Raw genomic sequence first — 15,188 nt, forward strand, 5'->3', positions numbered from 1 at the left:
AGATTAAGAATCGTCACTATTGTTTCAGTGAACAAATACGGGCTAGTTATGAAGAGATTAAAGGACATAAAGCCATGGGACTGCACTACGTTACATCTACCGTACATTACAGAGAAGCACCACAGGTTAAATATAGGGAGTCTAAAGTGTAATAGTCATGAAAGCTCTAGTGTCCAAATGAAATTAAAGTGTAACACACAATGTTTCAAGGGGGGAGAAAAAGAAAATGAACAGCACACAAATGACTTAAGGTAAGCACTGATTGAGGGACGGAGAGAGAGACTCTGATAGGGGGGGAAGAGAGAGAGAGAGAGCGAGAGCTAGAGCGAGAGAGAGAGAGAGAGAGAGAGAGAGAGAGAGAGAGAGAGAGAGAGAGAGAGAGAGAGAGAGAGAAAGGAAGGGAGTGGACATGTGTCCATATGGCCAAGGTCTCCAGTCACCCAGTGCGACTTTACAGTGTAATATAACTTTTACTCTTCTAAATAGTCAGGTAAACTAGCCCCCGATAACTATGAACCTAAGTGAGGGGGAGTGTACTTAAGTCACACAACCACACCTTGTCTGGATTTGAACTTACTTTCTGCCTCGTGTCGAGTTATAACTCCCTCCGTATTTCTTCCGATTAAGGATGAGAGCAGCAATTTCTGGCACGTAGCGAGCAAACATGGCCTACATGCATGAAACAGAAAAAGAAAAGGGCATGCAGAGAGGGTTCTACCGCGCACAGAAAAACAGCAGAACCATCTGGAATACTTACTTTCTCCCATTAACCGCACTATAGGAACCACCATATTTCTTGCGGTTTCCTATTAACTCTATGATTTCAGGGACGTAGCTGGCAAACATGGCCTAAGGAGAAGATAGGAGACAGAAGAAGAGACTAAAAAAGGAGACTACCGAGCTGCAGAGTGGGTGGTAGGGAAAGTGCCGCTTAAATCCGCCAGATTTCTGAGGAGAGAGACATGGTACTGTACTGTTATGTAAAAATCCGGATGTCAAAAAATGAATAAAACTCTCCCAAAGTCCTTAAAGACTGAGTTAGGTTTTACAAAATGGGGGCAGAGAGAAGCAGAATTCTTTTTAGTAAAGTTTTGAGAGCTCTTTAGACTATGGCGAAGGAAAATCTGTGGGGGAAAAAAAGAGTAACCACAGTTGGTTTTAAAAGGTCATGGGTTTAGGGGAAAAAATGGTATGGGGCCATTAATTTTGTCACCGTGGACAAATAGTCAGTCTGTAAGTACCCCAAAACCTCCCTGACTACTAGAATCTAAAAAACTTAGGGCGGGGGGAAGCCTATGTGCCATGTTTTGTCCAACAAACACAGATGATCTGGCAGGTTGATTTGAATAGGCCCACCTGATGCGCCACAGCTGCAAAACACATTAAGACTCATTTATTGGTCCGGAAAATGAGCTGGATGCATTTTGCAAAAGGTTCACAGCCTGTGTTTTTCTACCAAAAAGCCATTGTTTAGATTAATTTGAGCAACTACCAACACAGTACTCAAGCTAACCCTAACTGTCAAATAGCCGTGGGCCAGTCCATAAACCCCATCATCGGTTCATCTATTTTCCATGATGAATATGTACTAAAAATGTCTTTGAAAAATTGCATCTAGGCACTTGCGACAATAATGTGTGATGACGTGAGTCTGATGTTAGCTTACAGCGTTCCCAGCATGGAATTGTTGCTCTGATAGGAAGCAGCCGAGCTGCTTAGCCTAAAGACTTCCAGACCTCTCAGCACCAGGAGAGAGAGCAGCCCATCGCTTTGGCCACATAATGGGCCACATCTACACAGCTGCACGTCATCAGTGACAGGAGACACTTAGCTGTCCAACTACAGAATGTATTAGCTGTATTTCACTGGATCCTTCGCTTTTGAGGAAGGAAAAAAAGGATCCGTGTGTGTGAGTACGGCTGAGTCTGTATTTGTTTGTGTTACCATTGATGATGATGGGGATGAGTGGGAGGCTGTTAATGCTATGGTAACACTCAGGCTGGCCTAAGCCTCATCTCCCTGACCATGTGTTTGTTGGAATTGTGGGAAGAGACAAGAGGAAGGGTATCCTGAGACCGTAACTGCTTTAAGAGAACAGCGACAACATTATCAGACAATGCCTTACTCTGTATTCTTTTACAAATACATATGAGACACATTGGGTAGACAAAGGAGCACATAGTTACTACAATAGACAAGATACAGGAGGCTATACAGTAGGATGCACCTACACAATAGTGATTTTACTTAGAAAACATCTTCATACAGACAGTACATGTTGCTTTAACATTTTGAAAACAGCGCCATGCTAAACTGTCAAACAGTACACGAAATATCTTAGCAGCTAAAAAGTTATTCATGATTCCTAAATCTATTTTCTGCAAATTCAACAACTCTAAGCAGTGCATTGACAGGGACAGGCAGGTTTTAGGAGGGAATGGCAGACAGTAAAGGGAGAGAAAAGCCTGATTTTACCAAACCACCGAGGATGAAGAAGACCATGAATAGGCGCCCTAGGGTGGTTTTTGCATATACATCCCCGTAGCCCACCGTGGACATAGTCACCATCAGCAGGTAGACACATTCCCAATAGGAAAGTGACTGGGAGTTTTGAAAGTTTTCCCAAGGATCCCCTGAGTTTTCAACCTACACGGAAAAAGGATAGACAAAGGTAATCAAACGTTTTTCATACACAAAGCCCTCCTAAAGCAGGTTTCATTATATCTAGCCAGTGTTAATTCAAATATGACCAAAAAATAAAAAAGAGAGAGCAAAATATTAAGCTTAGGCTACCATCTAGTGGTAAAACCACCTTCATGCACAATGAAGCTAGCCTGAGATGTTACTAAGAGGTAATGGCACAAAAGTACATCGAAACAACTTGGGCTAGTAAGAAGAGACTGAAGAATTAGGAAAAAAAAGGCACCACTATGTTTATTCATAAGCAAAATATTCTCTTTTATAATTACATTGCAACACCCTTTAAGATCAGACCTGGACCCAGAACAACACCCAAAACCCCCCACCACTTCAGCTGCAAGTAGACCTAAGTCAGGTGAAGTATAGGTGATGGACAACACTGAGAATCACGTCCTCTTCAACCCTCTTCTGGTCTACTGACATCCAAAAAGACAATGGGAGGGGGCTAGAGGGAACATTCTCATGGACCCTCACACACATACTTGGCTTGTGGCACACCGCTTAGAATAGCAAAGCACCTCAAAAATAACAGATTAGTGATTAAACAGATTGAGAATTAACTTTTAAGATCTGAAGATTTTTTTTGGATTTTGTATCCGGCCAATTACCCTACTCTTCTGAGCCATCCCGGTCGCTGCTCCACAAACCCCTCTGCCAATCTGGGGAGGGCTGCAGACTACCAAATGCCTCCTCTGATACATGTCGCATCGTCTGATACATGTCACATCGTCAGCCGCTTCTTTTCACCTGACAGTGAGGAGTTACACCAGGGGGACGTAGCACGTGGGAGGATCACGCTATTCCCCCCGTTCCCCCTCCCCCCCAAACAGGCGCCCTGACCAATCAGAGGAGGGGCAGCGACCAGGGCACAGACCCATATCCGGCTTCCCACCCGCAGACACAGCCAATTGTGTCTGTAGAGACGCCCGACCAAGATGGAGGTAACATGGGGATTTGATCCAGCAAGCCCCGTGTTGGTAGGCAACGGAATAGACCACTACGCTACCCGAATGCCTCCAAGATCTGAAGATTTAACAGTGTGAAAAGTGAAACATCACATTACAAGATTTTGTCAATACAGTGCATTATGTTGCTTGCTAATTCAAAATTATAAGTGGGTTTAATCTATTCTTGGATGAGGATGCCCTCAATGCTCTCAGTGGGTCTGTGAAGCCAACTTTGAGAACCACTGGCCTTAATGGTTGTGTTGAGACCAAGCACTATGTCTCTTACTAGTTTAGTAAACCACCAGACCTCAGTCTCCTTCACCAAAGGAAGACCTCAGTCTCCTTCTATTCAACCCACTCACCAAATGTATAAATCCTGCAGCTGTTAGCCATGTGCTTATGAAGATGGAGCATAGGTTCACCAGCTTGATTGAATTGCTAGATAGAAAAGGAAATAAGAAATCCAGAATAGGTGAAGAAAGGAAACGTGACATTTGAGCTCATCTAAGCAAGCATGGACTGGAGAACCCCACTGCAACATAATGAACTTTTCTGTGAAGAAAGGGTGGCGTTAGGTTATTAAACCAAAAAGAGACAAAAACCTTTAGCACCCTCGATAAAAATAAACATTAAAATCAAGGACACATACAATAGGGTCGCATTCTTTAATTTTCACTCCAAGGGCATAAAACATATCATAAGGGGTAAATCTACAGTACGCCATTGTTCAAACCATGTCTTTTGCTTTCTCTGGCTTAGCGTCTTCTGTTAAACAGCCACAGCTTTTTCTCAGTCTTTTACTCTCATTTAACTCAGTTTTGCCTTATTGTGCTTTGTAATGTGGCCTACAGAACGGATAAACTACACAGCACAGGCCAGGAGTACTTGCATATAAATACGTGTTTCTCTACAACACTGCATTCACCTGGCATGTCTTCACAGTAACCCAAGTGTGGCTGTAATAGTTTCCCTTTGGAGAGACGTTCACTAACACCAGGCTTTAAGCATTATAGTTGTGCGACTTTATTTTGGTTATACTAATAGTTGTGCCCTCAAATTGCAAACTGTAGTTTCTAGGATGCCTATTTTCTCAGTCTTTGTCTATTTTAGTTGGGAGTGACAAAGATGGACGGGATTAGGAATGAGTATATTAGAGGGGTAAATCAGGTTTGACAGTTTGGAGACAAAGCAAGACATACAAGATCACGATGGCTTGGACACGTGCGGAGGAGAGATACTGAAGATGATGCTGCCAGACAAGAGGAAAAGAGAAAAGAGGAGGTTTATGGATGTAGTGAGGGAGTGGCGACCCCTAACGGGAACAGCCGAAAGGAGAAGAAGGAGAAGAAGAAGCGTTTCTAAGATGCCAAAATGATACAATCACACAGTTATTACATTAGCACACAGTGATTATATGCCACAATGAATTGCTAAAACATTTAATTCCATAAATGATCATCAGCTGTTATCACACCTTCCAACAATGTCAAGTACCACATGGTACCGATGAACTGCTACTGCACCTCTGGACAGAGATCAACACAGAGCTAAACATCTACGGTAGACGTGCAAGAGTGGGGGTGACAGCGAAGATGAACATGATTGACTTTGGGTTCAATGATTAATGACATCACTACACTTACCTTGTTTTCAAGATATTCAAAAACTGTAAAATTTCTGAGAACTGTATCAGTCTCAGTGCTCTCAGGAATCTTAAGCCTGTGAGAGATAGAGGAAAGCAAGAGAGAGAGAGAGAGAGCGAGAGAGAGAGCAAGAAACATGGAGAGAGTGAGAGAATATGTAAATTTACCCTATAGAGTAACAGAAGAAGCAAGTGATCTTAACGTGAAGCATACTGTAAAATATCTTTTAGGGCTGCAGCAGAACGTATTCAGACTGGCAGAGAGAAACACAGCGGCAACAGTTAAAAAAAGGTTGTGCGGAGAATCTAACACTGCAAACGTGTACAAAAATGAATAAATCCATGACAGACAAGGCAATGCAATTTTCCTACATTAAAAGATCATTGTTTAGTTTAAATTAGAGCATAGAATTCAGTCTGCAAGAAGAAGAAGAAGACCTAGGTAGAAACTCATTGTTCAGATTGACCCTGGGCTTAATTTAGGCACTCAAACTACTTAGGAGGAAAACTATGTGGCCTACATTTCATGTGGCTCTGTCTGGTTCCAAAAGCAGCTCATATGATTATAAAACAATGCAACACCTGCTTCATTATCATTTTACATAACACCGTGCACTGATCCCATGCAGCAGTGTGTGTGTGTGTGTGTGTGTGTGTGTTTATTCAAGACTAATTGACATATGAACACATTCCAAAATTGATCTAAAATGGTGTGACTTTCAAACTGTTTCCTTTCTCCTTCCTTTCCCTTTTTTACACTTGGGGAATAAAGTTTGACTTGACCAGGTTAAAAAAGAGCATACCTTATCATATGAGGGAATGAAAACAACACGGCACTGGAATTAAGTAACGACACGCGTTTCTCATCCAGTCATCAGACTGACACAAGACATCACTTGCACAGCAACCACATCCCAGATGCTGCTTGAACCTGCCCTCACGCTACAGCCGCAGGGCTCTTACCCCAGTTGGAGAGAACAGACATGCAGGAGCAGACAGACTGGTAGGGTCCCGTCCGTCTCTCCTTCTTCTCATCGCCATGGTGACCATGATGGCTCTGCCTCACCCTGTACCCGTTTTGAAAAAGGTCCCCACAGGACTTCTTACGTCTCCACGTCTCTGTGAGGACCATGGAGCTAGCATCGCTCCGCGTACGCCGGTACACTAGCAACTTGGGTGGAATCATGGCACCTGAGTAACAACTCCTTTCACACCGAATCAAGATGGGGTCAAGTCGATAGAGTTGGCATCCAGAAAAGAACAGAAGAGGTGATTCCTTCAAAGCGACGAGAGAGGCAAGGTTCTTCTTTTGTGCAAAAAAACAAAAAACAAAACCTAGGTTTCCCCAATACACTGTGGCAAAACAAGGTCTGGGTAACCACTGTTGAGGTTAAAAGAATTAGAAATGTCCAAAGCACTTGTAGTACTCTTCAGAATATCCTCTACCCCTAAAATCTGTGGTTACTGACAAGAAGCGAGTATTTGGCACTGGGTTTGTCTTCTCATATCAGTCCAGCTGGACACGACTGTGTCCCTGCGAACAAAACTGTAGCTGTAATGGAAGTGGACTTTTTTCCTCATTATTGTTATAGTGCTCTTAATCTCCACAGCCCAAACAGATTTTCCCCTTTCCCCCTTCTGTCCCGTTTCAATGTAGAACAGTACCTTTTTATTAAGAGATTTTCTCTACACTGACACAAAGCTGTTGTGAGAGGTGAGGCATTGTCTAAAAAGCTGGAACCCGGCTAGGGATTTAGCCGCGATGAAAATTGAAAATAACATGGAGCAAAAATAAAAATCCTGATTTAATATCAAGCGCCTCGTTGCCTGGAGGAGATGTAAAACAGCTCAACAATACAGATCTGATGATAAAACGTGGGGCTATTGCACAGTTCAGGGTTTGAGGTCAATATGATTTCACTTCTTGGAATTTGGATGTCAAGAAAAACTGATATTGGAAAAAAATCCACACCTCTTGCTTTTTTTTCTTTCTTTTTTTTTTTGCAGTTTACCATGGATCAGTCAGGACTTGGTTATCCAATGAATTCCAGTTTTACGTTTAACTCGTTAAACATGGTAAAGCACTGATAGATCTGGTTATGACATCTGATATTCATTCAGTACAAGTAAGCAAAATACAGATAATATCTCCAGGTAAGCTTAATGAGTAAAACCGAGAAGAGAGAAGACTGAGGCCAGATTGGTTTGCCTGCACAGACTGAAATAAATGACTTCAGTTATTATGCATTATGTCATAACAGTATCGCCACAAGTAGAACCTGCTAATTAAAATGAGCCACATAATTACATTAGAGTACAACAATGACTGTTTGAGTTGAAGCCGTGGTTTGCAGTGGCTGACTGCTTCCATTTTCAGCAGCCTGAACCACCACACAGTAACTGGTCTGCAATACTGGATGCAGAACCATAAATCTGCAATACTGCATCGAGGGACAAATATTAGAAAATCTAATCATAAAATCAATGCGCACAAGAACGCAGTGATGGAAGCTACTGGGAGCTGCATAAGTATTCTCATCAAGCATGTATCATCTGTGTCTGTGAGATGTTGTGTGTGTGTGTGTGTGTGTGTGTGTGTGTGTGTGTGTGTATTTATTAGGGGAAATGAGCTCTGGAGGGACAGGGTTGGACTGAAATCAGAACAGATGCCAGGGAAAACTCTCAATGAGTATCTGACCCATAGACACGTGCGCACGTATGAGAAAATCTCTTTCTCACACATGCCAGTGCTTCTAGTGCACAAAAACATCTCTCTCTCTCTCGCACTCTCTCTCTCTTTCTCTCGCTCACACACACACACACACACACACACACACACACACACACACACACACACACACACACACACACACACGCGCGTTAGCTAGCCAGATGCTCATTCAGAGAGTTTTCCTGGCCCGTGCCACAGTTATTTCATTGAGGTTGTGCGAGCCAAGAGCGAGCTCTCTGCGTCACGTGTTCTGGCAGTGCAGAACAGCGAGACCTTTTATCAATCAGCAGTCTGGGATGTTTCAGCCGGGATAATACTGACATTCAGCCCAGCTGGGATTAGATTATACTATGCCACACTACACCACACACACACACACACACACACACACAAATGCACATACAAAGTAGAGCTAGGGAACACTGAGTTCCACAGAGAGTACATGTGTTATCAACCGTACATACATATTAATATATAGACATGCATGAAGGCTAAACCACCAACACAACTCCCCCTTTCTCCAATCCATCTTTGCATGAGCCATACAGAGCAATGCAAACATTCAGGGTAATAACATGTGAGAGGGGACCAGTCACAGCAAAGAGGCTTAAGCCTCCCACAGATTTGTTTCCCCCTATTGACTGTAGACAAGAAGGCTTGCTGTCAATGTATTAAGGGACATATATGGCGGATGCACCCATTTCCCATGCCAGGTACTTGTAAACCTCTTTCAGTAGAAAAGCATGAAACAAAAGAAACAGTACACCAGTATACCACTGGGGGGCAGTGGCGGTTCAAAATCAAAACCGTGCCGAAACCATCATTAGGGGGAGCATATTCTCAAATTCAGCTCTCTACATATTCAAGTAATGGCAGTATAGGGGTAGAAGTTGCAAGCATCTTTTGAACAGCTGTATGCTAATCCAACACTGTTGCAGAGCCCTCGAGGGCAATATGTTCAGTTCAAGTAGTTTAAGGAGATTTTTTTTCCCCCAGGGTTGAACTCTGTGTGCGGTATTACATTAACCACACATCCCTCTCGCCCTTTAATCAATCCTCAATTTGCAGAAGCAGTGAGAACATAATTATTATTGCACACAGCATAGTCCCTACATGGGCATGGAGCTGACAACTTAACTAGCACAGAACAAGCAGCAGGACTCCTTTTAGTGTATTTCTATTATCTAAGTACCCCTCTACTTGCTCTGCAATGCAGTGTTCTCATGCAATGCCACAGCGGAGAGATGTGTTTTACTTGTGATGTATTACCAGGTGTTGCTGGCTGGGATATGTGATACCCAGTAGTTAATACCAGGGACAGAGAAGACAATGAATTGGTCCATAAGGAATGGAGGATGGAACAATACACAACCTTAATATCTCAGTTACCTCCTCAAAGAAAACCCACAAGAGATGTATACACACTACCAAATTAATGTAGCATGTATTATGGATCAGTGTATTGATTATTAGGAAAACCATTGCATGCTCATCAGACTTCCCAGTGGAAACAAATGAAGATGATTTGGGGGCATTAAAGGCTTTCAGGAAGTGGCTTTGTCATGTGTGCATCAGTGAATTAATATGCATTATGTCAAAGGTTACCCTGGACTTCAATGGACATGTTGGTGAAGGGAACAGAGGTGATGAGGAGGTGATGGGAAAGTATGGAGTCAAGAAGAGAAATGTGGAAGGACAGATGGTGGTCGATTTTGCGAAAAGGATGGAAATGGCTGTGGTGAATACATATTTCAAGAAGAGGGAGGAACACAGGGTGACGTACAAGAGTGGAGGAAAGTGCACACAGGTGGACTATATCTTATGTAGAAGGCACCATCTAAAAGGGATTGGAGACTGCAAGGTGGTGACAGGGGAGAGCGTAGCCAGGCAGCATCGGATGGTGGTCTGTAGGATGACTTTGGAGACCAAGAAGAGGAAGCGAGTGAAGACACAGCCGAAGATTAAATGGTGGAAGTTGAAGAAGGAAGACTGTTGTGTGGAGTTCAGGCAGGAGTTAAGACAGGCACTGGGTGGTAGTGAAGAGTTGCCAGATGGCTGGAAAACCACTGCAGAAATAGTGAGGGAGACAGCTAGGAAGGTACTTGGTATGTCATCAGGACAGAGGAAGGAAGACAAGGAGACTTGGTGGTGGAATGAGGAAGTACAGCAAATTATACAGAGGAAAAGGTTGGCAAAGAAGAAGTGGGATAGTCAGAGAGATGAAGAAAGTAGACAGGAGTACAAGGAGATGCAGCGTAAAGCAAAGAGAGAGGTGGCAAAGGCAAAGGAAAAGGCGTATGGTGAGTTGTATGACAGGTTAGACACTAAGGAAGGAGAAAAGGACTTGTACCGATTGGCTAGACAGAGGGACCAAGCTGCAAAGGATGTGCAGCAAGTTAGGGCGATCAAGGATAGAGATGGAAATGTGCTGACAAGCGAGGAGAGTGTGCTAAGAAGGTGGAAGGAATACTTTGAGGGGCTGATGAATGAAGAAAATGAGAGAGAGAGAAGGTTGGATGATGTAGGGATAGTGAATCAGGAAGTTCAGCGGATTAGCAAGGAGGAAGTGAGGGCAGCTATGAAGAGGATGAAGAATGGAAAGGCAGTTGGTCCTGATGACATACCTGTGGAGGCATGGAGGTGTTTAGGAGAGATGGCAGTGGAGTTTCTAACTAGATTGTTTAACACAATCCTGGAAAGTGAGAGGATGCCTGAGGAGTGGAGAAGAAGCATACTGGTACCGATTTTCAAGAACAAGGGCGATGTGCAGAACTGTAACAACTACAGAGGTATAAAGTTGATCAGCCACAGCATGAAGATTTGGGAAAGAGTAATAGAAGCTAGGTTAAGAGGAGAGGTGACGATCAGCGAGCAGCAGTATGGTTTCATGCCACGAAAGAGCACCACAGATGCGATGTTTGCTTTGAGAATGTTGATTGAGAAGTATAGAGAAGGCCAGAAAGAGTTGCATTGTGTCTTTGTAGATTTAGAGAAAGCTTATGACAGAGTGCCGAGAGAGGAGGTGTGGTATTGTATGAGGAAGTCAGGAGTTGCAGAGAAGTATGTAGGAGTGGTGCAGGATACGTATGAGGGAAGTGTGACAATGGTGAGGTGTGCGGTTGGAATGACAGATGGGTTCAAGGTGGAGGTGGGATTACATCAAGGATCGGCTCTTAGCCCTTTCTTGTTTGCAATGGTGATGGACAGGTTGACGGACAAGATCAGGCAGGAGTCTCCATGGACGATGATGTTCGCGGATGACATTGTGATCTGTAGCGAGAGTAGGGTGCAGGTCGAGGAGAGCCTGGAGAGGTGGAGGTATGCACTGGAGAGAAGAGGAATGAAAGTCAGTAGGAGCAAGACGGAATACCTATGCGTGAATGAGAGAGAGGACAGTGGAATGGTCAGGATGCAAGGAGTGGAGGTGACAAAGGCATCTGAGTTTAAATACTTGGGGTCAACTGTCCAAAGTAACGGGGAGTGCAGTAGAGAGGTGAAAAAGAGAGTGCAGGCAGGTTGGAGTGGGTGGAGAAGTGTTTCAGGAGTGATTTGCGACAGAAGGGTACCAGCAAGAGTTAAAGGGAAAGTTTACAAGATGGTTGTGAGACCAGCTATGTTATATGGTTTGGAGACAGTGGCACTGACGAAAAGACAGGAGGCGGAGCTGGAGGTGGCAGAGTTGAAGATGCTAAGATTTTCACTGGGAGTAACGAAGAAGGATAGGATTAGGAACGATTATATTAGAGGGACCGCTCAGGTTGGACGGTTTGGAGACAAAGCAAGAGAGGCAAGATTGAGATGGCTTGGACATGTGTGGAGGAGAGATGCTGAGTATATTGGGAGAAGGATGGTGAATATGGAGCTGCCAGGGAAGAGGAGAAGAGGAAGGCCAAAGAGGAGGTTTATGGATGTGGTGAGGGAAGACATGCAGGTGGCTGATGTGACAGAGGAAGACGCAGAAGACAGGAAGAAATGGAAACGGATGATCCGCTGTGGCGACCCCTAACGGGAGCAGCCGAAAGTAGTAGTAGTAGTAGTATGTCAAAGGTTACCCTCTAAAACCAGATTGAGACAAATGCACTTATGTTAGAATCATTTTTCTGTGGAAAATGGCACTCGTCTGCCTGACAAGATAGTATACATCGAAGCTTCCACGTGTCCCCTCCCTGCTAAAATATAAAGATAATTCCTCCCCTGACCCTGTTCGAATGGCACCGTTAGTGTTTTGGACACTGTAAACAGTCTGTTAAAATACAGCTTATGCTCCTGTGAATCCACACCAGCTTAATATTATATCTGAGCCAACGCAACACTTTTACACAGCCTTGAACACGTAGACATGGCTATCACATCACCAGTAAACACCAACACATAAGCTGGGCCTGTAAAAGTGCTGGAACAGCATTTCACTGCGTTTATTAACCGGTGCCCGGCACTTTGCTGTAATTACCACTCTCTGCTGTATGGGGGCACTAAGTGTCCATTTCAGACTATAAGCCCCCCCCCCCCTTGATAAAAAGGCCTTTTTTCCCCCTTTCCACTGATTCCTTCTTTGCAAAAGGATGGCAATCAAGGGGCGTCTGGGTAGCGTAGCGGTCTGTTCCGTTGCATACCAACACGGGGATCGCCGGGTCAAATCCCCGTGTTACCTCCGGCTTGGTCGGGCGTCCCTACAGACACAATTGGCCGGGTCTGCAGGTGAAAAGCCGCATGTGGGTATGTGTCCTGGTCGTTGCACTAGAGCCTCCTCTGGTCGGTCGGGGCGCCTGTTCAGGGGGGAGGAGGAACTGGGGGGAATAGCATGATCCTCCCACACACTATGTCCCCCTGGTGGAACTCCTCTCTGTCAGGTGAAAAGAAGCGGCTTGCGACTCCACATGCATCGGAGGAGGCATGTGGTAGTCTGCAGCCCTCCCGGGTCAGCAGAGGGGGTGGAGCAGCGAACGGGATGGCTTGGAAGAGTGGGGTAATTGGCCAAGTACAACTGGGGAGAGGGGGGGGGAACCCTCCACAAAAAAAAGGATGGTAATCAAATACATAAATAACTACTTGTGGTAGAGAATTCTAGGACATCTCCCAAAAACAACGACGTTACACTTTGCAGACACTGTTTATAAAAATAATACCCCAAAAATAGGTCTGTAGTGCCCATGAAAGGCATCTCTGCAGTGGGTATATCACTGTCTACTTCAACCACAGACTCCTGGTGTTTAATGAGCACAGCTTATTCATTAAAGAACGTCAGCAGGAGATAGGCCACCATTTCACTGTGTTTCGTCATCCTGAGCCCCAATACCCAGGGCTCCCCGGGGTTGGGATGAGGACATTCCACTCTTTTGTGAATATCAGATCAACAGATGACTTGCTCGAACATGTCGAATTAATTACACGTCAGACAAAAAAAAAAACCCAATTGAGCCACAACAACTTTCTACAGAATCCCTCGTGGTTTCACATCATCAAAAATGCATCGCTTCAAAGATCCTACGCACGCATTGCCTAACACCAAGGTGAGTGCAGCAAGATCACACAATTTTGTGCCAGAATTAAAATGCAGACACTTCTTCTAGAGTACTGAATCTTTTAGTTAGTATATGTAAATCACTGCAGTAGGTGATAGCATGTGTAATATTGTAACCTAGCAGCTTGTGCGCTATGTTACAGCATCAGTCCTTAAAGAGGGCAAGCAGATGGCTGCTGTCAGAGCTGAGCTGTATATAAGCCTTGACTTGAGCTGCACACAGAGACCAGTCAATCAGCCCGGACTTTAGAGAATGATGCTCAGACAGCTACAAAATAAAGCATACACCCATGTTGTCTATTTGCTGTCACATTTGTAGCATTATCAAATATCTTTTTTTTTTTACCATTCCATGACCATAAACTCCAACTCTATCCATTGTATTTTAGCCTGTCCGGACAACCCTTCCCCAGAGGGCCCATTTCACTTGGATAAACACCGAGTAAACATTCTTCTGAGCTACTGAGGTGACGTATGAATCAGTAGATTGAAATTAATAGAGTTTCAAAGTTGTGCTCCACAACGCAGTCGTGGTGGAGTGCTGCTACAGGAAACGCTCTCTTCACTGCAGTGTAATTTAGGACAAAAGAAATGAACTGAGTAAAATAGGTTGTTATGCAATACAGGTCAAGGTGTTTTCCGGTCAGCTCCTTGGAGTGCGTGCGTGCGTGTGTGTGTGCGTGTGTCTGTGCGTGTGTGTGTGTGTGTGTGTGTGTCTGTGTGTGTGTGTGTGTGTGTGTGTGTGTGCAGTGAGTGCAGAACACATTCCTGCGCCTCTGCGTGTTTCTGTATGCAAGTGTGAATGAGCCATTAGATGGCAGTTCTGCTCTGCTAAGAGGTGTTCCAGGTACCATGCCTCCCCCCCCCACCCCCACTAACTCATGTTTTTTTCTCAGTAGGCTGGGCTTGAGCCTCAGTCTGAGTCACCCCAACTCACATTACCCAATCCACTCTGCTGTGCCTGTTGTTCCCTGAAACAACAGAGGAACCCAGCCCTGTCGCTTTCGATGATGAGGGAAAGTTGACTACAGCCCCAGGCAAAAGAGCCTCTGAGACACACTCCCAGTAATGGGGGCAAAGGCTGAGTGGGGGGGAGTTGAGAGGCAAAGAGAAAAAGAGGTGAGGGGTGACTGTTGGAGATTTGTAGATAGGGGCTAAAGAAGAGATGGAATAAGAAGTGGATGCGTAGGCCGGGAAAAGCCAGGAGAAAGAGAAGAGGAGGCAGAGATAACTATGGAGAGCAAGGGAGCCTGGATGGATTTAGAAAGTGAGGAGATATGAGAACCAGAGAGAGAGAGAGAAAGAAAAATAGAGACAGACATAGCTGAAGGGGTTATACACTTACCAAGCCAGCTTCTGCTTAGGTAGACAGACACAAACACAGGAGGGACAGTGAAGAAGTCGACCACTGAGTTGACCTCCAGCCAGAACCACAGCTTGTCATTGGCTGCTATAAACTGTGGAAGGAAACAAAACTGATGGTCAAACTGTTAAAAAAAAAAAAACAGCTAAGGAGACAGACAACACATTGGGAGATCCTAGCTCAAAGACACCACAGCAGGGTGAAAGATTTTATTCTTATATGTAAAATACATTGTGAATCCCAAACTAACAAATTTGTTCAAAATCAAGAACAAGCTGTGCTCT

At 44.4% G+C, this 15,188-nt stretch overlaps 1 protein-coding gene across 1 annotated transcript in view; it reads right to left on the minus strand.

Moving 5' to 3' along the window:
- kcnma1a (potassium large conductance calcium-activated channel, subfamily M, alpha member 1a) overlaps positions 1 to 15,188 on the minus strand; it is a 219,611-nt gene that overhangs the window by 69,465 nt on the left and 134,958 nt on the right. Inside the window, exons 5-9 of the mRNA XM_056292393.1 lie at positions 14,887 to 14,998; positions 5,291 to 5,366; positions 4,010 to 4,085; positions 2,476 to 2,646; positions 758 to 849 (exon numbers count right to left, since the gene is read on the minus strand). Of these exons, the coding sequence (XP_056148368.1) occupies positions 758 to 849; positions 2,476 to 2,646; positions 4,010 to 4,085; positions 5,291 to 5,366; positions 14,887 to 14,998 (527 nt within the window). The remainder of the gene's footprint in view (positions 1 to 757; positions 850 to 2,475; positions 2,647 to 4,009; positions 4,086 to 5,290; positions 5,367 to 14,886; positions 14,999 to 15,188) is intronic.

This window comes from Lampris incognitus, chromosome 13 (assembly GCF_029633865.1).
Source record: "Lampris incognitus isolate fLamInc1 chromosome 13, fLamInc1.hap2, whole genome shotgun sequence".
NCBI classification, from domain to species: Eukaryota; Metazoa; Chordata; class Actinopteri; order Lampriformes; family Lampridae; genus Lampris; species Lampris incognitus.